This window comes from Centroberyx affinis, unplaced genomic scaffold, assembly GCF_046629955.1.
Source record: "Centroberyx affinis isolate AG114_WGS23_722 - 3 ecotype Tasmania unplaced genomic scaffold, CSIRO-AGI_Caff_v1 ptg000915l_1, whole genome shotgun sequence".
Lineage (NCBI taxonomy): Eukaryota > Metazoa > Chordata > Actinopteri > Beryciformes > Berycidae > Centroberyx > Centroberyx affinis.
The window spans coordinates 354283-378324 of record NW_027279498.1 but is presented as its reverse complement, the minus strand read 5'-3'; the positions used below and the strand labels follow the sequence as shown (position 1 = coordinate 378324).

The following is a 24042-nucleotide window of genomic DNA, read 5'->3' as shown; positions in this document are numbered from 1 at the left end:
AAAGCAGGTTTTACAATCCTTTGAGGATAAGAAATAGATACACTGCACATCGTCAGCTGCTGCTTTAACTTTAGCTGGGATCATACCGCCACCTTCTGGATTGAAGATGAAGATTTTGGGCAGCACATGAATTTGAGACTCTAAAACACACGAAACTGTGCACAGACAAATACAAACCAATTGAACAGTGTATCCATGTCACTCCAGTCAGTAGCCACTACATATCTAGTGATTTTTTATTTTTTTATTTTTTTTTAAAGATAGACGTAATTTTGAAGGGCAGTGATATGACATGACCCCCCCCCCACACACACACACACACACCCCACACACACAAAAAAAACCCAATATCCTTCTAAGATGTATTTATATGATTACTATAGTTATATTTTTTAAGGGAAATTTAAAGACAAATTCAATGTTTTGTGAGGGTCATCTGCTATATAAAATGATAGCCTATTTTTATCGGGGCAACGTTGCCAAACTAACCCTTGAATCTTATTAATTTTCTTACTCTAACACTAACCCAGTGATGTATTGGTAAACCTCCAGTCGGTGAGGCAAACCAGCACCAATATGGACAAAAATCTGATTAATTAAATTAGGCCTAGATTTCTATAAAATCATTGATCTGTGCTTTCGCCCCCATAGATCCTAAAGTCCTACTCATAGGCTATACCTTGCATAAGTTGAATGCTTCTCTCTAGGATGTACTGTATATCTATGAATTTAAGTCAGAATAAAATGAGTAAACTGTTCCGCAGATTAAAAAGTGTGTAAAGTCAAGTGGGTTTATCCATATTCCTGATTACCATTTCTAAGCTTATATCTGAATCTGGACTTTGGTGCCTGACATAGGCTACGCAATTTATCAATATGTTCTTTGGAATCTCAGCCATAATCTGCAGACTGAAAGGGAGTGGCACCGGTGGGGTAGAATTTCACTTCCTGGATTTCCCAGGTAGAGAGTGACTCACCTGGGCAATGGAAAGATTGTCGTCGTTTGCATATAGGCACTAGTGTTTTTTCGACAACATCAAACGGGTAATTGTCTCAGTGGAATTTCAGGTTCTTGGCTGTAAGAGATCGAATAAATATAGAGAGCTTTTGTGGAGCAACTGAAGCATTTGTGGTAGGTTGGACCTCGTTTCACATCACCTTCCTCAAGGGTGATTTATGACAAAAGTCAGTGTTTTGTCCCTTTGCGGCCTAAACACTCTTAGACGAAGTTGAAATACTGTTGACGTTTTAATTTATGTTTTTTTTTTTGTGATGCGCTATTGACCTCTCTCTCCTTGCAGGTGATCTCAGGATTTTATTTGTGAGGAAATCTTTATCGGACTTGTTATAATGACTTCATACCAAAGAGGACTGCTGGGAGCGTCGGCGCTGCTGCTCCAAATGTTATTCCTAGGCTGCGTGCTTGGCCAGGACTTTGGAGAACAGTGTTTGGCCAAGTTCAAAAAGGGCCGAGAGGATTTTATTCTCGACACCGACGAGTCTGTGAAAGACGGGGCGACCTTCATCGCCTCGCCCCAGGTGGATCGCTACAAGGACTGCGTCCGCTCCTGCTGCAAGGACCCGAGGTGCAACGTCGCCTTCATGGAGAGCGGCTCGGACGAGGGCCTGGTCAACTCCTGCTTTCTCTTCGACTGCCTGTACAAGAAGAAATACGTCTGCCGCTTTGTCAGGAAGAAGGGATACATTAATTACATACTGGATTCCGTGTATGAGAGTTATCTTGCAGTGGATGCTCCCCCAAGTAAGACCAGTACTCATATCAGCATTACACATCCTTAACACAAGCACAGTTGTTTATGTCAGGGGGTCCCAAACTTTCCTATCAAGGACCCCAAATAGATATAGGCCTACTCCCTAGACCATGGACCCCTTTTGATAAGATTTTCTCCTGTGGGGCCCCCCATCCTGTAGGATTACTGTGGTGTCATGCTTTAGTGTAGAATTAAATATGTTGCAGATACCAGTGGGGAAAGAGAAACCTATGATCAAATAGTCGTTATTATACATTCTCCCATGTTGCCACTGTCTAGTGAGTGAAATAATACTTAAGTTTAACTATTCCTGCTTAAGGACCCCTAGAGGCCCGGGGCCCCACTTTGAGAACCACTGGTTGGGCCACACAAAGCTACCAAATAATCTATGTTTTCTTTGTTGGTCTTGACAATGACCTCCCAGTTTTTCCTCAATAGTGCGAGTTAGGTGAAGTTATTCCTTTCACTGTGTTTTGGTGGTCTGTGTGAAAGCAGGGTAATAATCTGGATATGTGGAAAATCAGGCTGCTGGTTTAGGGCAGAAATCTACCGCATGTTCACACACGCCAGGCTTCATTATGGCCCCGTTACAGGCTTAGGTTTCTGTTTTGCCCTCGACTTTTCTTTGGGAGAAGCAGGCCTCTTCAGGTGTTTTGACTATGATATTGCACATTGCTACCTCATGATTCAGAGCCAAATCTCCTAGAGACCAGTACATAACGAGTTTTTGTGGTGTCTTGAACCTAAGACAGCTGGTGAAAAACAACTTCTCTCCTGTCCTATGCCCAAGTGTCTGTAGACCATGTTTTTGTGTGACGTACACTGATCCCACGGTGTCCTTCCAGATGTTGAGGACCGTCCGCCGGTGGCCAACGGTGGCCAGGACCAGGTGATCCAGCCTCAGGACAGCGTGACACTGAACGGCATTGAGAGCAAAGACGACGAAAGGGTCGTGTCCTACCAGTGGCAGATGGTGTCCGGAAATGCCTTCGCTGTCATAGAGGTGAGTCAAAGGGGCTGCGATGCAAAGTATGGGGAAATTTAGGGGATAGTAGCATCCATTGTAATTCCTTAGTGCTTGCCACTCAATTCAAGACCTGGTGGTATTTATATACATTTATATTCATGAGAGAGTTCTAAATGTTCGCTGCTATTAAGAAATCTTTGTTGTTTTTTCTCCATGCCTTGTAGAAAACCAAATTCGAAGACCAAATCATCGTGTCCAATCTGACATCTGGGGTGTACAAGTTCAAGCTGACCGTCACAGACACCATTGGCCAGTCAGACTCAACCCAGGTCACTGTCCTGGTCCTTACCCCGGAACAGTCTGAACGTGAGTATCTAAGACTGTATTCAGCTGTGAAAAACTGATGTGATACTGTTAGATTGGCTGTGAGATGAATAGAGATAATATCTCATACAAACACATATAATACAGATACGACAATGGCTCTCCTGGATCGTGTGCTGAAACCTCCACATGATCTGAGCGTGTTCTTTGGTCTAGAACACCTGTGTTACGTTTTTTTTTTTTAATTCACCGCACACGAAACACCTCAGTTCTCTAGTGTGTTTTTTTTAGTGCACATGTAGATACAAGGGGGGCACCCAGGGGAGATGGTTTGAGTTTCAGTGGTATTGTTCCTGACTCATTTTGAGTTACAGAGACGTGTAAACATGACTCATATGTCCCCTTCTATTTGTTGACATTTCTTTCGACTTATCCTAGAGTCACCTACCTTGTGTTTATGGTTGGGACATAGGTGAGACAGGATGATGCCCTTATGTCCTTACTGTCCATAACCCATTGAGAATGTTTTCCTGCCTTTCCTTTTATTCAAATTAAAGTTACTGATGTGTGGACATTTTCTTGCTTCCCACATTTGTAGCTGAAAATGGAGGAGAATGTGTTTTTGAATAGTCTTCTTTTTTACACCAACTTGAAAGGATCTGTGATATTGTGGGAATGTCATCAACTGCTCTGGCATCGTTTGCCTTTTTGTGGCAAGAGTGAGCCCTTCCATGGTAGTTGTGATCAAACCTGTCTAGGCACGCTCACTTGATTCCTGTGGACTGGATGATGAAATACCACAAAGATAATGAGATAAAAACACTCATGTTATAATGTGATTAGGCCAGCCTCAGCCTTGGTAGGGGATGAAACCAGTAATGGCAAGTCCAGAGCAGAGGGAACAAGAGTCTGATGCAAGACAGAAACATGGCTGGTAGTTCTTTGTCACGGAACGGTGGTTTGATGTGTTGAATGTTATCCCGTGGCGCTATGTGAATTAACCAGGTCACCTCCGTTGACGTGAAATATAAAGAGCCTCGGGAGCCGCCAAAGGTCTCCGTTCGCCCATCCCAGTAATTTGTTTAGTTTCGTCAGAATAAAAGGAAGTGAGTAGGGCAACGGTTGTGATTTTTACTCCTTCACTCCTAATATCCCACTCTCTCCACCCCCGACTCCACAAAACCTGTCGGTCCGGTTTCAGCTTGGGTTTCACAAACAAGAAGACTCATCAGGTCACAGTCATGATCCTCTCTGGTATTGTTTAATGATGTTTTGTCCTTTTTGAAGTAATTTCTTCAAGCCAGGTCTATATATTGGAAGTTGTTGGTTGATTGAAAGCCTTTTTAGACTGAAGGAAAAAGGAAAAGGAGACTATTAACCATTCATTGGTTCAGTTACCCATTAACAAGCCTGTGTTCTGAGTGGTGTGAGGAATGTGGCTCAGTGGAACATGCAAAGGCACAGCAGGGACTCTACATGTCAGCGCCAACACATTTGCACCTAAATAATGAATCAATAGATCACAACTCGACCCTTAATGAATGAGAATCAAAGATGTGCTGCTTACAGGAGCCTTTGCCATTCAGTTAAAGTGCATTGATAGCTACTACTACTCTGCCTTACATTTATTCTCATTAGCAAAGGTAACAGCATGATAAATTATCAATGGCGATGTAGCTTACAGTTTCATATATCTTTTATAGTCATCTGTTATGCTATCAGTTTGTAGTTAGAGCACTTCATTATAATGTAATGACTCATATTAGGTGTACCTGCACGCACTGGGAAGATTTTAGAATGTGCATCATCAACCACAAACAGATGAATAACAGCGTATGCTTAAAACCATTCAGTGTTTCTGGAAATACACCACTTCCTTCTTCTCAGTTGCATTTGTCTATACATGTCAGCTTGTTGTGTAATCAGGCGTCTGTCTGTTCACAAGACAGACGCACTAAAACAGAAGTGAGGAAAAAACTAAAAAGAGAAACTCCCACCACGTCTAAGCTATCAAATATTAGACAGAAATAGGCTACTTATGGTTAGTCAAAGTAGTTCATTTGCTCTAACTCTACAGTATATTGCATTACATATACATTAACTCTGTGACTAAACATTATGGTTTTAAGACAAGTTGTAAGTTGCTAATGGCAATGTTTTGTTTTTGTTCATAAGTACATGAAAGGCATAGTCTTTTGAATCTAACACAAACAGCAATCCCAGCTTTATGTATTTATGTAATACGTATATGAGGTCATCTGTTATCTATATTAAACTGGCATTTCACCCATAGCTGAACTCTCTAATCCCAGCATTCGGTGTGATTAAATCTCCAGCAAAGATTGGAGATCACTCTGCTGAGCACATAAGACAACTTACACAGTGGCAAAATCAGTATGACTTTAAGTGTATAATAAATTAGCTTTGTTTTTCAGTGGAGTGGGCCTTTCAAAGTCACAAGGAAACGGCATTTTGATGGTGTCTTGCATCCATGATTCAATGTATTTGTGGTCGAAACAGGATGTTGGAGCGGAACTGTTCAATATTAGTTCAAGAGTTCAAAATGCTTTGCGCATAATCTTGAGCTGTCACCAATTTCAGATTCCTTAAAATGAATAAATCTCAGCCACTGGGACACAACCATGGTTTCTTAAGAAAGTGAAATTCACCGCTGCACCATGTTGCCACTCGTGTCACTTTCAAAGTTATGAAACTCTAGGGTTTATATGATGGGAGGGGCAGACTGTTCAAAAGTCCGGGATGGTATTATTGGTTCTAATTTCTATGTACGCTTATTGTTATGCCAAGAAGTAACCACTGTTTTCCAGGAAGTATGAAGGGATCATACTGTATAAAAACATGAGTAAATAAAATGATTGTAAAATGTTGGGCATTTATTGATAAATATATGTACATTATGATATGAAGAATTGGATAACAAGGAGTAAAAGTAATTTTTCATTTGATAACAGTATGATGTTAACCCAATCCTTATATTCTCTGTCCCACCAGACCACTGTATGGCTCCAAAGAAGCAGGGGCCGTGTCGCGGCTCTTTCCCTCGCTGGCATTACAACGGTGCCTCAGAGAAGTGTGAGCAGTTCGTGTTCGGCGGCTGCAGGGAGAACCTCAACAACTACCTGTCCTTGCAGGAGTGTGCCAACGCCTGCTACGGCGCAGGTAGCTCTCTGGCTTTTTACTTCAGTTCACTGTGTATATTTCTTTGAAAATACTTAAACTGTTGGAATCACAGCATTTATGGAAGGGCTACTATTACAAACATGTAAGCACTCCACCATAATGGTTTAGGATGTTTTTTAGGGTAATTGGCCACAATACGTTTTGAACTTAATATTTTAGGCAATTACAGTACCTAACACTCCTATCCAGGGCAACTTCCAATGCATGCAACAGTAGAATACACTTAAACTTCTGGATTGCCAACATTTGTAATGTACCGCTAGCTGAAAGACAATAGATGCAATAAATATTCATATTTCCCTAAAATATTCATGCATTATAGAGAAGTGCTAGGTGAAGAAATTTTAATCTTGTGCTGCTTCTCTTTCAGAAAAAAATGAAAAAAGTGGCCGATTGCTTCCACTTCCTGCACCTAATGGTAGGTGGATTCTGCCAGTTGGTGACTGCATACAAATGGTGTATTCTCTTACTTGTAGTTCCACATAAAGAAAATAAGTCAGTTTGTCCTTTGTTTTGTGGGTTATGCCTTCCACAGTGTAAAACATTGTCGATGTTATATTATTCATGATTATTTTAATCAAGTTGAAAAGTCGAATAACAAAAAAAACAGCTGACGTCTCTTCCTAAATGTGTGAATCTCTCTCCATGAAACCCTGCAGGATGACAAAACTATTTAGCGCCTGTGCAATCCCTCACAATAAAAGTGATGATTCCCTCTGTGCTTGTGTGTCACAGCAGAAAAATGTGGTGCTCCATGTACTGCAAAGCAGTTCACCTGCGCTAACGGCTGCTGCTTGGACCCGGGCCTGGAGTGTGACGCAGACAAACAATGCAGCGACGGCTCCGATGAGGAAAACTGCGCGGACTGTGAGCAATGGCCATGCAAACTAGGCTTCATTTCCATACTGGTTCACGGCATCATAAATGCAGCGATGGCATGATACTGATGAAATGTTTCCTTGAAAGACTTACTGACTTAAGCTACTGTATGTCTGTCCTTTGTGTCTTTATCAGTGGACAACAAGTTTCAGATTCTGCTGCAAATTCCAGTGAACGAGCAAAAAGGTGATTTGACATTTTTATGGTCCTGCAAATGTGTGGTTCTATCACTTTGATTGTAACATAATTGTGTAACAGGTTCTTGCCATCCCTTTTTAATCTATCCCCCCCCCCCCCCTACACAGTGCGCTGTACTGAGCCTCCTCACACAGGAAGCTGCAGACACAGCCTCAGCAAGTGGTACTACAACCCCGTCCAGCAGAGCTGCTTCCGCTTCAACTATGGTGGCTGCTACGGCAACGAGAACAGATTTGATTCTGAGGAGTCCTGCAAAAAAACCTGCAGAGGGGTATCAGGTGGGTTGGCACCAGACTCAGAGTAAGACATTAACTATCAAGGAGGCATTTTGGTACTTTTCAAGGGCAATTTTATTGAACTATGAAAGAATACATTTGCTTTGCGTATTGGCAAATAAACACTCAGTTTGTACCACTAACATTTGGGTACCACTAACATTTCGGCCTTACAGAAGAGAATTGTGCCGTTTTCTCCACTCTCTGTCCCCAACCAGTCCACCTTCCACTGCTCCATTGTTGAGTTTTTTACAATATCGGTTGTTGTATGTTTTGGTTTGAGGTGGTTTGAGTGGCTCGGCACTTTCTTCTACTGCTGGCTGCGCGATGCCAACATTTTCAGCAGCTTCAGGCTGCTTACTCTGTTGTTTTCTCATCAACAGCCGCTCCATTTTTCTCAGCCAGAACGCACTGGAAAGAATCCCTGCGGTCAGAGGCTCCCACGGTCGCCCATAGGCGACAGTAGTGGCATTCATGCACGAATACGTGACAAGTCAATGGAAAAATGTGAACAGGGTGAAATGTAAATGTGCACTCCAAATTATCTGGGATATTGTTTGCCCCCTCATTTTTGATTTCTCAGGCATTTTTAATTTGTGACCCTGGTTGGCACACTGCTAGCTGCTCTATGAAGTGACAAATGAGTGTTTTAGGTCATTATGGGTTAGGGTTAGTTAGGGTATGTTCTTAACCATAAGCTGCTCTAAGGAGATGATAGTTTGACTGACATCTCTTACGGAGCTTGAAATGCTGATGTTTTTTTTAGTTTGTCTTTACCACAGAATAGCATGTTGAACGTTTGCACACTCTCACACTTCAACTCTCTTCAACTCTTCAACTCTCATAACTCCCACCTTTATTTCCCTTTTGGTCCGAGTTCACATTTCTGTTTCATTGTCTCTTTAACACATTGTATATTTAATGTACCACAAAAATTTGCTAAATCTAACTTGTGTCTTTATCCTTTATTTTAGAAAAGGATGTATTTGCAAGGAAGGAGGAATTTGAACGCAGTGTGTCTGACAGCAAGACAGGTAATTAATTCTTAATTTTTTTGTTCAGTCTTGACCTCATAAAAGTGAAAATTGAGCCCATTGTCTCATTAGAATGAATTGCTTTCTTTAAGAGACACCTTAACAATGCTCTTTTTAAAAAGTCTTTTTTCTGCTCCATCAACTTTTACTTGTTGTGGGTCACTGCTGTTCAGCGCGCGGATGAAGCCGTCCTTTCTGCCGACTCATTCCAGCAGTTCATTGAGGCGCTGAATGCAGCAGTTGATATAATGATCTGTTTTGTCTGCCCAGCCTTGGCAGCTTGGGAGCCTGTCATGTAGTTTATTTAAATGACCAAACCACCACGTTAAATTTGTACATGTAAATGAAAGCTTTCACTCCAAAACACTATATATCCATGTTGGAATAATTTTACTACCTGAAATTCATCAGAAAACATTTGAAAAACCGATTCTGTCCTGAAAAAACTATTTTATTCATAGTATTCCCATGATGTTACATGCATTTCCTACCAATATGGTGGCTGTCATTTGAGTATAATCACCTATTAATTTATTACAATCACCTGTTGTTTTCCTACCAAGATGGCCATGTGGTGATGAAGCAAGGTATTCCTATTTATCAAATTTGATTGTTATTCCAAACAATCAACTCAGTAGTTAGCCCTCCTCCTAGTCAACATGTGAAAGCATCCACTAAGAATTGTGAGCAGTTTCTCCAACATTTCTAAAGTAAAATCGATGATATAAGGCTCCAGACTGCACCGGAATCCAGAAACCTCTGTCTAAACTATCTGTACTGAACCCTCTGCCAGTATGACACCTAATTCAATTTGCGACTGGCAAAAGAACCTAGGGGGCTTATCCTCCAATGTTAAACAGTCCGCCCGCAATTTTTTGAGTCATCTTTGACTCTGAGCTCTGCTTTGACAAACAAATCACTAAGCTAGTTCAATCATGCTTTCTTCAACTTAGAAAGATTGCAAAAATTAGAACTTTCCTGTCTCAAGCGGACCTTGAAAAAGCCATCCATGCGTTCATTTCATCGCGACTGGATTATTGTAATTCCCTGTATTCAGCGCTCAGCCTAAAGGCCATCTCCCGTCTCCAGCTCACACAAAATGCAGCAGCCAGACTTTTAACAAATTCCAAGAGTCAAGACCATATCATACCCATCCTCGCCTCTCTTCACTCGTTACCTGTTAGGTATAGAAGCAATTTTAAGATGTTACTGATTACGTTTAAAGCCCTACATGGCCTTGCTCCTGCTTACATTTTAGATTAATTAGCTCCATATGAGCCTAGCCACTGTTCCTCAGGTCTGACCCTCCTGAATGTTCCAAAAGCCTGCTTCTTAAAACCCACTTTTTCATAGTATTTCTAGTATTTCTGTCTGTTGTGTCATTATAAACTTTGTTTTATTTGGTGTCTATGCTTCATGTTTTATTTATTTGTATCTTATTTATGATAATGTTGGACTCCTGAGTATGTTGTACTCTTTTATCATGTTTTGTAAAGCACTTTTTAACTTTGTTTTTAAAAGCGCTATACAAATAAAGATTATTATTATTATGAATAAGGATGTCTTATGATGACTCCTAACTTCAATACAAACCCATAATGTGCTTAATTAACTTTCAAGCCATTCGTCAATATGGAGCGGGTGTCATTTTTAGTAAAACGGTGGATATGTCAATTTGGAACAAAAACTTTAAATATGCTCAGAGAGAAATGAATTAGACTTTGATTCTTTTGCGTTTCAGTAAGTTTTCTTCTGTATTGACCGTACCTATTCTTACTCAGGTATCATAGCGATCGCTGCTCTCCTGGGTCTAGCCATCGTCATCCTGCTGGGCATCCTGTGTTACTGCTTCATGAAGGGAAAGAAGCAGCCGTCCCAGCACCGCCACGTGCCCGTCAACGGCTCCCAGGTCACCAGCATGGAGGACAGGGAGCGTCTGGTCTACAACACCACCACCAAGCCCATCTGACCCCCGACCCCCGGCCCCGCTGGCTCACACCACAGGCCCGCCAGAGATGTGTTGTATATCGAATGAACTCAGCTGAATTGAGTGCATGAGAGAAAAAAACAATGTCCGCTCATCATATTTGAACGTCAGAGGGGGTCACGTTGGTCTGTTTTTATTTCGCTAACATACAGATATTTTTTTTTTTTTTAATATTAAGAGTTTTATTGTTCATTTTTACCATTATACAAAACAAACAATAGACAAGGAAAATTCAAAAGACAACACTGCATAAAAACATACAAACATACAGATATTTTGATAACGCATCGTACATAGAAGCCAGAGCTTCTTCAACAATGAAATGTGACTTTTCTTATGTTTTAATTTTTTGTTTTGTTGCAGTGGCCTGCCAGAGTTATTTTTTTGGTCAACAAATTTGTACTCAGGGTAAAAGGGATGTTTGAAAGGAATTTAATTCATGTTAAGGTGGAATAACACTGGATATCAGCCTCCACATGTTATTCCTATGGGTTCAGTTAGTCTTCATGAATGTTTTCTGCTTTGTCCTGCTTTCTCGTAAAGCCGCAATGAACTTGTGATTCTTGTCGACGTACAGTAAAGCTCTATTGAAAATCACTGGGGAAAAATGGAAAAGGTGACTGTTACAGAAGCCAGGGTGATTCTCCAGAGATGTGTTTATCAGGGCATTAAAGCTCAAATCAGTCTCTAAATTATTGTCAGTAGATCCGTACTGGCCTGTTCATCTTGATGTTATTACAAATTAGAGTAGTGGTTGTTAGACTGGACAGTTTCAGTAGTTTCAGACTGAGCTCTAGGGAATAACGTGGATACTTGCATCATAAGGTGTTTCCCTTTAACTAACTGAAGTCCTGCCACAACGTTTTCACTCTGTCCGTTTTGTTTTTATCATATTTTATTAAACATTTTAATGTACTCCATTGAATATATATTGTACATAATGTTAGAATTTTAAGGAAGTAATATCTTATTTTACTTTGGAAGATTATTTTTTCAGTGAATTTAATTGTTTTTCCAAACAAACACAATATATTACAATACAATTCTTCTGTACCTTATGAAGCAAGCTTACCAATGAATAATGGAATCTTTCAACGTTTGAAGCTTTTACTTTTAGAGCCTTTGTACATAGTACACAGTTTTCTATCTCTTTTAGCTGTATCGTGATGTTTATGCTAAATAAAAATGTTAATGAAATGTACTGATGTGAGGTGATGTGTTTTTGCCCCAGATAAGAGGCCAACTGGTTTGAACTCACAGGTCTTTTAATAAACTGGACTGAGCCCATATCTGGTTTGTGGCATGCTCATCCTGTGCTCTCTTCTCATAATATTGCAGAGCTAAATGGAACATAAAACCTAGATAGTGACTCACCACCGTGTCTTTGTATAGTTGTTTTAACAGCAGTAAATCATACTGTACCTGTGTGTCTAGAGTTTCATCTCCAAATGAGTTGTTCACCATTTGAAAAACTTAACACCTACTGTGACAGGAGAATTTTATCTATCAAATATTAAATGCATTGCCTATCCTGAGACCCTTTCTTAAAAATAGTTTGAAGATATAATCATTTGTATTTTTGAAACACTGACCTATTAAATGAAGGTAACTTTTCTTCCTCCAAACTGGATTTATAGTTTTCAAATGTTTGGAAAGGCATATGCTTCAGGCACACAGTAATAGAGAAAGGAAGAAACATTGCACAGTGTCATTCCCCTTTATTACCAGCAGATGGAAACATTGGTTTATTAGGTGTTCAACTCAGCACCTTGTGGAGTCCGTTCAGAGAAGAATGGAAATGCATGAACTCACCTCTGTCTGGCTCTTCTCTCTGAAACGTCTTGTTAAAAAAATCTAATTATGTAGTGTATAGTCAAAATGATATAGGCAGCCAATAAAATGTAAATTGTACAGTCTGTCAGATCTCTACACATATGACATTAGAAGTATAATCCTCACATGTGTAACTCCATGAAGAAAGCCCAACATATTGCTCTCTTCACAGTCTCTATGAGGATCTTGAGATAATCCCCAAAGAAGAAAAGAGAGGGGGGGTGCATAGCAAAGGCGTCCTTTTCTATTCAATCAGCCACACATAAATTAGCATCCAGCCAATTGATTCACTCAGCCCATCCTTTGTGAGCCACCCTTTCTCCTGACCTGACCCTCATAAATGTAATTGCCAGGATTACAATTTGTTATGTCGGTTCACAAGCCTATCACGGGCTGTCTGTCAAAGGCTGTAGCCCCGCATGAGCAGCTATATGTGTGACATTTAAAACACTGTTCAGTATATTTGGTGTCACTGATTTCTAATGAGTGGTAAGGAACACATTTGCAGACTATGCACGTCAGCTGTATCGGAGAGGTAAAACCTGGAATCCCCCAAGTGGACATTGACCCATCCAAAAGCAGGCGGTCCTGTGCTGCCTTCAATTGCTCCTCGTAAATTAGAAATGATCCAGGTGAATGGGCTGCCTCCTGCTCTTCTTCAAAAAAGCTCATTCTTCCTTGTTCGAAAGTTGTAAAAAAGCTTTTTCAAAGGTACTGAATTTATATTTTAATTAATTTATTAGCCAAATGTTATATATGACAACTAAAGTTAAACAAATAGTGAAACAGGAAACACATGCCAATACTATTTATTATTTATATAAACCATAACACATAACAATAAAATGCAGCATTTTTCCACGCTATTCGCGCTTCCATGCCCTCTGCCCCGCCGTCAGTGAAGATTCCCACTCTCCCAGCGCTTTGTTGGGTCGTTCCTGTAGTAATTGCGATATTTCCGACAGGACTTGAACGCGGCATTTGTTCTTCGCTGTTCTTGAAGCTCAAACTCATCAGCGTTTAGTTGTGGATAGCTGTGTTGGCTGATGATCCGCACTGGGATGTGTGTGTGTGTGTGTGTGTGTCTGAGCGGCTTTACCATGTGAAATGAAGTAACTAACGGAGTAACCACAAGATTTGAAGAAAAGAAACGACCGAGAAAAGCTTTACTACCGAGCAAGCGTGTTGGGAGAAAAGGAGTTAGGAAAGTCGGTAAGTGCTCCGCTTTTGAACACTGCTCGAATTTATCAAGTGTTATGGGTTATGATACGCGTCTGAAGGATTTCCTTCTTTGCTAATCTTGTTAATCTGTGTGTGTGAAATGTGTTGGGTTTGTAGGCTGAACACCAGTGAAGAAGTGTGTAAAGTTTTCTGACTTTTGTGAGTTCTGTCAGGCGCGTCTCGTGCTGTTGATTTGTGAAAAAAAACCGAATATCCCTTCAGGTTAGCAACTCATCATCGGTCCATGTCAGAAAAAATGAACAAATCAAAGGAAAAGCCCCTGTAGTGTGTGGAAATAAAAAAAAGTCTAGCATGCATGTATCTCAATTATGAGAGGTAATACTGTCATCCAGCCTAGAGAATGCACTCTGGACTCCTGTACTCCAAAAACACTGTAACACATCCCCATTCCTTATGATCCCATCACCTCCACTTTTGGTTTTGCAGACCTTGCATGTAGATTTCAGATGAATTTTTGCTGAATGGGCTATATAATTCCTCATATGTCTTTAACTCTAGTCATCACCAGTCAGCGTGAAGCTCTGGCAAGAGCAAGAGTTTCAGGCAGATAGTGATGTTTGTTCTTTGAGAAAAAAAACACACTCTCTGTTGAGTGAACTTTGATCAGCTGCTGCGATCTGCAGGCTTTTTTAGGGAGTCAGATTTTCCCAGTTTAGCATCAATTCCAGACTAACTGTGCGAAAAAGAAATGGCCTCTACTATTTTGACTCCATGCTGCAACTGAATCATTTGCCATTTCCCCTTTTCTTGCATCTTCTTTTTCCCCCTATGGTACTCATAGGCTGTCATAGCAAACCTAATTGCATTTTCTAATAAGCGCTCTAGTGAGACAAAGTGAGGGTTTTAAATGCAGGCTGTTCATAGGTCAATGCATTTCCCCACCAGCTGTTGAGAAAGAATAGCGCAAAATCAATCAATTGTTGCTGAAAAGTCCATCTTTTGCGTCTTTGACCTCACTTGACCTTTCAGACAATAACGTCTCAACTTGGTTTCAGATAAACGTTCCCTCAATGGAATGAGCAGCAGCCTCTTCCAGGTGGTCCGGGCAGGAAGTTGCCCAAGTGTGTGTTGGCTCTCAGGAGGAAGAGAGTTGGCACATACCTTATTTCCTTCTTCACTAGTCTTTGGTATGCTGCAGAGTGTGGCTTCAACTCTTGAAGCCTTATTTACGTACTTGCATAAACCGTTTAGAGCTTTTCACAAGTCACCTCTTATGTTATTTAATGGCTAAATGCAGCTTAGTTTGACTTTAATGTTCTAACTGAGGCGATTTGTTTTGCAGCTTAAAACAGTTACAGCAGACAACACTTATTTCCAGTCAGCACACAAGCATATCACATTGTGAAAGTGGAATCACATATTAAAATAAAATGCATACTGTGCAGTAATAATACATTTCAGAGTTTCAGTGTTTTGTTGTCAACACTGACACGCACATATCAAGATAAAGTAGGTACAAAAAGTAAAATAAAGTGCCTAATATAAAGTGCATACCTCATAATGAAGCATCATATTTAACTGCAAAATAGTTCATGGAGGGTTAAATCATTTAAAAGTAATAATGATCAAAATAAAAACAAGCAAGCTAAAAGAAAATGCAAGCAGCCTCAGAGTTAAAGTGCATATTGTTCGTGTTATATAGGACTGGAGTATGAACAGCTGTTTTTATGGCTCCAGCTTATCTCCTCTGTCTATTTAACTGAGTGATGGCTGAAGGGATGAATGAGTTTCTGGCTCTCTTTGTTTTAGTTTGATGCTGCATTGAGGAAAATTAGCATAGACCTAGATCTCTTGTGACCCTGAAGTTACAACTTTTTCAAGTTACAGCTAGGGTTACACTGGGAGAGTTAAAGGTCAACTTTTAAAGCAAACAAGACCCGAGAGCATTGCCTTCGTTTGAAAGTGGAGAGTGTGTGCTTTGAGTGATTTAGCACTCTCAGAAACCCAAGGGAGGTCAAAGTGAGTGTTGGTGCTGTCACGATGTTGACAAGGGACGAAGGAGCTGCTTTGCCTGCAAAAGTCGTGTAATGCACCTTTAACTGGGCACGCTCCAGTTCTATTTGAAGACTTGCCCCCTAATTTTAACCAGCAGCCCCCTCCTTTCCCCTCCTAACCCTGCAGGACATTATGGAGGACTACTTACCCACTGGTTGCCTACCGTTCATAATTTTTAGGAACCTGAAGTCTTCACTGATCATTTCCCAATTAAGATGGCACTTGCCATCCTCACTTGCCAGGTATGCATTCCAAAATCTGCATTCTGTGGTCATAGGTCATTGGTGGTGAAGTGAGAATTGCCATGCCTTCCCTCCAACACAGCAGGGAGTGATTATTCTGCCATTAGGGCCATTATGGCTGGGATGTACGTGCAGTATGTGGGCAAAGCTCTGTTTATCTTCACATTGCTCTGTGGGTGTTCATCGGGATGGATCGCTTATCGCCCCATCGGAGTGGCATGCTCAGAAATGCAATTACGGCGCGGACTAAAATAAGAGGCTCATATGTTGTGTGTCTGTGGGAAGTCATGGGTTAGTGCAGCGCTATTCTAGGAGCTGCGGATTTGATTGAGATGAAGAGAGGCCGTCTGGTTTATTGTTTTCCCCAGTGAATGAAAAGCTGTTAGTCTCTTAAGGCCCGGTGTCAGGGACAAAACGGCAGGAATAATGTGGGAAAGAGGGCACCCAGAGAAAGGCTGTTTGTCAGAGGGTATTTTCTGCCGTGGTAGACAGGGGTAAGAGGGTAAGAGAGAGGTCAAGCAACATAAACATGGCACTAATGCTGAAATAATAAAGGCTCTCTGTCTCAGGCGGCCAGTAGACCTCTGGACCTCTGCCTGCCATCCCAGGTCGGATTTTTATTTTTCACTTTCTGAATGTAAACATCCTTCCTGACTGACGGCGTCTTAAAGACACCCGCCCCACCATGTCTGGCTCAAGACATCCCAGGAGGCTGATGTCATACTCCCAGAATCCCCTGGGCCTTGTTGGGGTAGACGGTGCGTGGACAAGGAAATGTGATGCGGTCGCTCTCAGACTGTGAGAGAGGGGTGCAGCGCAATTTCTTTAGACTATTTTTAGCTTCTCCTCCATCAACTCATTCCGCACAAGGAAACATCCTTTTGTGTTGTTAATTGTTGCACACAGCGGGGAGCAAGTTCCCCTTTTCAGTGTGAGTGATTGCGCAAAGTAGAAATACTATACAGATGTTGGATCCGGTCTGTAGCACTATTACAACTGAATCAGATATTGCAACATGGCAATTGATGGGAATTTTCTTTGGAGACCCCACCATGAGAATAACACTTCTCAGGATTTGAAACCAGATACGTTACATTGATTGGCAGCATCCTTGGTACCCAATAGGAAGCCTTTGTTTGGCTGAAAATGATGTCACATCCTTCCTGTCCTGTCTGTGCCCCCTCTAACCCTTCCTGGACAGACAGAGAAAGTGGCATGTCTGCCCAAGAGCAGAAGTCTCATGTTCTTCAGGTCGCCTCTGTGGAGAAAGTTCAGTGGTTTCACTTCTCTCATAACCTTGATGGGCTGTCAATGGTGAAAAATGCTCCAGATAGTTATCACCCCCCAAGGGCTTTTTCATTCAATGCCAGGCCCGAGGTCTCAGTTCAAGGCAGTTGGGAGTGTGTGTATGTGTGTACTTTCTCAGGGTGAGGCTTTCGACACATTTGTGGTGATGACTCATTGCGAATTTCTTCTGTATTTACACAAGTCCACTATCCTGGCCAAGATCTGTCGCCCTTAATCATCTGTTTGTTGTATTTTTTTTTAGAGAAATATCTCTGCAGGAATTCACGCTTTGGCCGCCTGGATCAGTCTAAAGCCTGGCGATTAGAAGAACACAGAAGTTTATCAGCTCATCTGATAGGGGACACAGAAGAAGTGGTCCATTGCAGGTCTATCTTTTAATAACCATCAGACTGGCTCTTGTAGCATCTGTCTTCTATTATGGAGCAAGCTGCAGATTCCCATACGGGAGGTTCATGTTGCGGCTAGCGCAGTCATCAGCTGTGGGAACCAAATGCTCTCCATTTGTGTGGAATGGCTGCTGGTTCAAGCACAGGTGGCCAGCTTGGCATGAATGTTAGCCTGTATATAGTGTTTTCTTTAGGATTCCAATGTAGCCTTGCCTCCTTCCCTAGGAAAACAAGGATTTGGAGTTGCCATAGGTCAGCAAACTGGGGATGAGGGTTAATGAGTTACGATGGTTGAATTCTGTCCAGATGTGTTAGGGTTGTGGGTTACACTACTATACCATGTCCTAGCTGTAAGACATTTTCACAGATCATTTCCTTCCCCCACCCAAAGCGGCTTTCTACACCTGCAGACACACACAGTCTTTGATTAGACAATGGAAAAACATTTTCTAAGCTTCAGACTTATATATTTACCTTTTGAGCCCCTTATTTATAGTCTAGCCTGTCGTTGACCAGAGAGAGAGATTAGCATAGTTTTGGTCTGGTTATTAAGCGGGGTTAGGTCATAGTATTTGGAATTACCAGAGGATTTCACTAGTTCACTGCTCACTGCTCACTGGGACAAGTTCAAAGCCTGCCCTGCAACATGAACACCACTCCTAGAGCTTACACAGACTCCTCACCACTTGAAAATCAATTGGCCAAGCTTGGTCAAAGGGTGTTTGAAGAGGCTTCAGTCTTCAAGAATGTCACTCTAGCAGTGCTTCACTGACTGAGCATAAATTAGTTTTACAGCATCCATTGTCCTGTTTGCTCTCAATAATTCAACATTATTGATTTCAGTGAGACCATGTTTAAGGCGAGGCGCCACAGGTGAAAAAGGATTTTGGTTGGTCAGTTTTGCAATATAATAATATTTTGCTTCTATAACTGCTGTAGTTTCATAAAATATATAAAACATTTTTCAAAACAACCATAAATGGTTAATTTATACATTTGCTCTTTCAAGTACACAAGTACAAAATTAACAAAAACATTTTGGCAAACATTTTTTCATGCTAAACCCAATACTTAACTTATATACATATCACGACTAAATTATATTTACTTATTAGAAAATAACTAAAGCTTTACTAAGGCATATCTTTTTTGCATGAAAAAATTGCGAGATTTTTGCCATATACCTATATGGTATTTTGTAAATAATTAATAAACTTGATGTTTCATGATGTTTCATCCTAAGGACAAATAATGATAATATCTGTCAGCTGCATGGCTGCCTGAGCCTCTTGACTAACACACAGCCTCCACATCAGTCCACAGCCGCAGGACTCGACACACTGCTGAAACAGTGATCTTAATGTGCGGATCCAGCCCTGTGATTTTTCTCCCAGCATTCCTGCACATCTTAATTGACGAACCTCCTGGCAGTAGGCTTGGCTTGGCCTCGGCCGGCCTGGCTGTCAGTTCGGGACAGCGGCCAGCAAATGCGCTCGGAACAATGCCCATCCTAATCCCTGAAGAATTCCCGCTTCTCTGATCTAGCTGGTCCAAGTATGCGATGTTTGAAAGGCCGGAGGCTCACCAGGAATCACAGGGAGACAAGTTCTCAGGCACGATCTTCCGTGTTAATATGCTGTAAAGAGCCAGAGAGGCAGTGATGTGAGAAACCGGCAGTGCTGGGGCGAGCTCAGAGGTGACACACCTCATCATTAAGAGCAAAACAGCCTGGCATGAGGGATAAGAAAAATGTGTGCCACCTAGGGTGAGCCTTTAAACTCATTTAGCAGTTATATTGATGCTGAGAGACTTCTTTTGATGTGACACAGATCAATTTATTATTTAATTCACTTCCTAAAAATCACTTTTACATGCAGGGCAGGTTTTTATACAATGTTTTTCCTCGCGGTTTGTGGCTTTTCCTTATTATTTTTTGTCTGTAAAGCACTTGGAAACACTGTATTGAAAAGTACTCTGCAATTAAAGATTATGATGATGATGTTTAGTCTAAGTATTGCTTAAATGACAGGCACAGAGCTTCTTGAATCCCTTCCCCTTTTCTCTTGGTAGCTGCTGAATTCAAGTGTCCAGTCATCTGAAGTTTACGTAGGACTCTCTTGTCCCATCACGTTATTTCCTGCCCTTTCTCTCCTGATTAACATGAGCTCATGCCACACACTTGCGACACGCCACAACCAGAAACAGCTCAGTGCATTAGCAAGTGGCTGGCACGAGCTCACCCAGAACAACGTGCCGTGGAATGGGAAGAATTTCCCTTTTCAGTAAGAGCCTGATAAGACGCGGGCTAGTTTGTCTTACTCCATTGACCCGGGGCAGTATGGAAAGCCATAGGTCTTTCAAAATGACTAAAGCATAAAACCTTAGAAAGAATGACTTGCAGCAAGGGAACTAAATGTGGTTTTTTTTAAGAACCTATGAAGAATGTGAAAGATCAACATTGCTGTATTTTGTGGTATGTACTGTAAGCCTTGACATGAACTGCCAGGTTCTGTCTGACTCTTTTTTTGTTTTGTCTTTCAGCTCCAGAGGCCTGAGTGCCATGCCAGAGGGGTCCCACACTGCTCTCCACCAGGGCCCAATGGGGGAAGGTAAGATCCATGCAATAATTTACAGTATGGTCCATGCTCTGCTAATTTACTGCCAGACTCCAGCTTTTAAATGAGTCGATTTCTTTCCTATTGGTCCAACTGGCTACGTAGAGCTAATATAACTGTAAAGAGGTGCAGTGGACTAATTCCAAGCCGAAGCACAGCAGAGGTAAGTGGAAAAGCGTTGCAAATGGCAGAATAGAGGAAATCCAGAGGTTTGAGCTGAGAGAGCAGTGAACTCCCCGCCTACAGTCTCGGCAGGCAGAGAGGCTCTTTGTGTGGCTGTGGAGCGCGGCCAGCCCCCTGTTTTTTGTTTTTTTTTACACCGCCGAAACCCCTGAATGCCCAGACGCACCGGACCAGAATGTGCCGGAATACCCCAACAGCTAAGGTGCTTTAGTCTAGCCAGTGGTGCTGACCTTGTATGCTGGAGGAGGGGGAGGAGGGGTTCTCACTCAAATTACATATTATTTTACTGTTCATTATCTTCAGTCACAGAGTCCGCTGCAGCATCAACACTGGGCCTCTTTGTGTCTGTTTGCCTTCCCTCCCTCCCTCCCCCACGCCTCCTCTCCTCTCTACTGAACACATTTGGCGCTGGGCTTCCACTTTGGCTGAAGAATACCAACGTGTCAATGGTTCCCTTTTTCCTCTCCGCCTGTCCCTTTTGGTTCAGCTTTGGCGAAAAGAGGCCTTTGGCCGGGGGGGGGAGACGTGTGCCGCCCTCATGAAGATTTGTGTCTCCATTTCCTCAAAGGCCGCTCGGCGCTGACTACGCGTTCTCACAGCTCACTTTGCAGCTCGGGTCTCTAACACAGAATCACCTAGGCATGACAGAAGCCTCCACTTGCTGTTGAAATATTTTTGGTACCGGTCTTGTTTGTGGACCCAGTTGGGAGTTTTAAGTGTGACTGACCTCGCTCCCCTGCGGTGGATAGGTGGTAGTTAAGGCCCCAGGGCAGCTGGGAATGTTGTATCTGTGTGAGGTGATGATTGGCTGTGGTTAAGCGGCAGGAGGAATGCACATGCTGAAAGGAAGCCTCCGCTCTGCGGCAAGGTAAACAATAAAAAGTCTGTGGTGACCATCCAGCTCCAATTCATCTCAAGGGTCAAGAGAGCTCAAAGGTTTATGAAGTGACCAAAAGAGAAGCTAGGGGGATTATCTTTACCACTAACAGCTTTCGTTACCAGAAGAAATTCTCTGTTTACCTACATGAAGGCACATAATTGGGCTCTGCTCCAAGATGTAGCCAATTCATTTTAGCTATTGAATGTTATTGAATTTGTTTTTTTTTGTCAGAATTCTTCACAAATTTCACTTTGAATTATTTTTTTTTCCTGTAGAAATTGATGACGCAACCCTAGACATTTATGTCTTAGCCCTTTTCATTTCCTTAAGTTGAAATTCCATCAACATGTCAGAATGTGAAGTTGTTGCATCATTACCACCTTTTGTTTTTTGGATTTTTCTTGACCTCTTAGAAACCAGTATGAGCAGAATCATTGTATCCCAAATTGTGAAACGTATCCTATCGTGTTTCAAAGCCGTTACACACCTAGTCTGCCAGTCCAAGGACTGTGGCTTACCCAGGCACCAACAAACCTGAGGCAGCGTACACCAACACACAGCAGCTCTCTGAAAGATAAGGGCTCCCTCTGACCTACTTAGCCCGGGGCAGGAATGTAGCTGTGTCTGCAGAACGTACAGCTTTAAAGGGGTTCTGGGGGGACGGATGGATCATCTCCATTCACTGCAGCTTTTCCAGACCAGTGGGCACAGGGGTTGTGGACATAGATGGACCGTGGCGGGGATGGCTGCGTCTCTGAGTGGGCTTGTTAACAGAGCTTCTAGACTGGAACTCTTTCCCTGCTTAATTGCCTGTAGCATTAATCACAGGCTGCCTTCAGGTGATCCTGAAGCAGCTCCTGTTTAGTTTTTAAGTCAATCTCTGACACTTCCGACAGCCCCTTTTCCGGTATTTCCGCTACCGGCGTGCTTGTTTTGCATATGTTTAGGTAGATCTCTATATAGCGCGGCCCCTGTTGTAATGGAATTTATACAGCACCACATTCACTGTATTTCATTACATTGTGTGGCCCCGGCTCCCGTACTCGCCACAAAAGCATTTATTTCAATGTAAATTATTTTACTGCCCCCTACAATGGCATTCCTCCTATAGAGCTCTTCCACTGGATTAAACACATTAGTTACAGGCTCTCTGCTTAGCATGTTCCTGTTAGATGGCCTCTTAAATCTATAAAACCCTTTATCAGCTTGCTCCGTAACACTTCACATTCAGTTGGCGTTTAGAAAGTATGCAGCGTATGCAAATATTTTAAACTGGCAATAACATAAGCACTGCAGACATAATAAGCCACTGTCATGGCACAGTAATGGCAGGTGTTATGATACGTAAAGAACAACATAATACAGCACTGCATCCTCTTTGGAAGAAGACTACTTACTTAAAGCTGGTTCCAGTGATTTGTGATAACTTGAGAAAAACATAACTGTTATTCATCCAGGAATGTAAAAGATGGACAAAAGCAAGAGACACTAATCTCACATTTCAAGTCATATGGAAATCAAAAATGCAAAAAAAACAACAACTCAATCCCCCCTTTATAACACCGTATGTGATTAACAGCTTCATGTGAGGTGACTGGAGTGTCCCTCGCTGACCTCCTCCCCTCCACACTTCACACAGCCGCCCATCCACCAGCAGCCTGTGTGGACTCTGTAGAGAAGTGCTAACGGGACAGGAGCTGGGTTGTGGACTGTCGGCCTGGTGTTACAGTTTACAATGGACTCACACCTCAGGATCTCCATCAGCCCCAGATGGCGTGTGTTGTCCAGAGGAAATGGGAGTTTTGAATAGATGCAGGGCTGGCTGGCTGTCTGCAGGGGGGGTGGAAGGTGGGGGGGCTTGTTGTGTGGAGGAGTTTTCTAAGTGGATCATCACATGCCTGTGCACTGAAGTCAGCTGGCACGGCTGGATCCTTTAAGAGCCAGGGCATAGCACAGGAGAGGTTTACAGGATTAAATCTGAGCCTTTTGAGGAGTTTTGTCTTTTTGATACTTTGGGAATCCTGCCTCTCTGAAACTGCTCACTCCTGATTGCCGGTATTGCAGCAAAGTGATGGATTGATTATCTCTTATCAGTGTATATGTATAAGGCTGAATCCTCAAACATCTCTTTTTTCTGAGAAACTACAGTGCAATAACTTTTTTAGTACTTCACAGTGGAGACCTTTTGCTATCATAAGATGAGTTGGTGATATCCATGCTAAAACTTTACGTGAACATTTCAAGAATCTAACAAAAGTTCCAACAAATGCTCCAAAATGAAACTAAATGCAATAATTGAGTGACATTTGTAGACAACATCCAGCACAAAATAGTTTAACGTTTAAACACCAAAATCCCCCAAAACTTCCCAACACAGCGTTTTGACCTTGAGTGTGTGGAATGCAGGTCCAGCTTGTGTGTGTGTGTATGTGTGTGTGTACTCAGCCCATGTCGTCCACCGCGGTTTATTTACCGACCTTTGGGCTAATTATTAACGCGGCATATAAAGGTCCTTGTATAGTCAAAGGGAAGCGCAAGTAAAACCAAATCCTTTTTTTATATAAAAGATTGTTCAAAGTGACCCGATTCCCCTTTGCCTCAAGGGATGAGAAATCAAGCCAAGCCGCCGGTCAGTGTCTAATCACTGCTGTTCTGTCTCATGCTGTTTGATAATGGCCTGTGAAGACTTGGGGCCTAATCCTCGGAGGCACCCTTTGTGCA

At 42.1% G+C, this 24042-nt stretch overlaps 2 protein-coding genes across 3 annotated transcripts in view; both read left to right on the top strand.

The window, feature by feature from the left end:
* Positions 1 to 973: 973 nt before the first annotated feature.
* On the top strand, positions 974 to 10893 carry spint1a (serine peptidase inhibitor, Kunitz type 1 a). Of its 2 annotated transcripts, none has more exons than XM_071521728.1 (11): positions 974 to 1132; positions 1302 to 1762; positions 2618 to 2775; positions 2964 to 3105; positions 6076 to 6243; positions 6635 to 6682; positions 7003 to 7131; positions 7279 to 7329; positions 7449 to 7619; positions 8591 to 8650; positions 10432 to 10893. In XM_071521728.1, the coding sequence occupies exons 2-11, from the start codon at positions 1351 to 1353 to the stop codon at positions 10617 to 10619; spliced, it is 1527 nt and encodes a 508-aa protein (XP_071377829.1). In that variant the 5' UTR covers positions 974 to 1132; positions 1302 to 1350; the 3' UTR covers positions 10620 to 10893. The 2 variants fall into 2 exon arrangements, with proteins under 2 accessions (XP_071377829.1, XP_071377828.1); XM_071521727.1 differs by having other exon boundaries at positions 7000 to 7131.
* Positions 10894 to 13544: 2651 nt separating this feature from the next.
* The window catches only part of LOC139645839 (pleckstrin homology domain-containing family G member 3-like), a 35439-nt gene continuing 24941 nt past the window's right edge, over positions 13545 to 24042 (top strand). Inside the window, exons 1-2 of the mRNA XM_071521691.1 lie at positions 13545 to 13682; positions 20185 to 20252. Coding sequence (XP_071377792.1) covers positions 20204 to 20252 — 49 coding nt within the window. The 5' untranslated portion in view covers positions 13545 to 13682; positions 20185 to 20203. The remainder of the gene's footprint in view (positions 13683 to 20184; positions 20253 to 24042) is intronic.

Coding starts and splice junctions, on each gene's coding strand:
- spint1a (XM_071521727.1), top strand. CDS start 1,351: ATGACTTCATACCAAAGAGGACTGCTGGGAGCGTCGGCGCTGCTGCTC. Junction 2,776..2,963: donor ATGCCTTCGCTGTCATAGAG/GTGAGTCAAAGG, acceptor CATGCCTTGTAG/AAAACCAAATTCGAAGACCA. Junction 7,132..7,278: donor TGAGGAAAACTGCGCGGACT/GTGAGCAATGGC, acceptor TGTCTTTATCAG/TGGACAACAAGTTTCAGATT.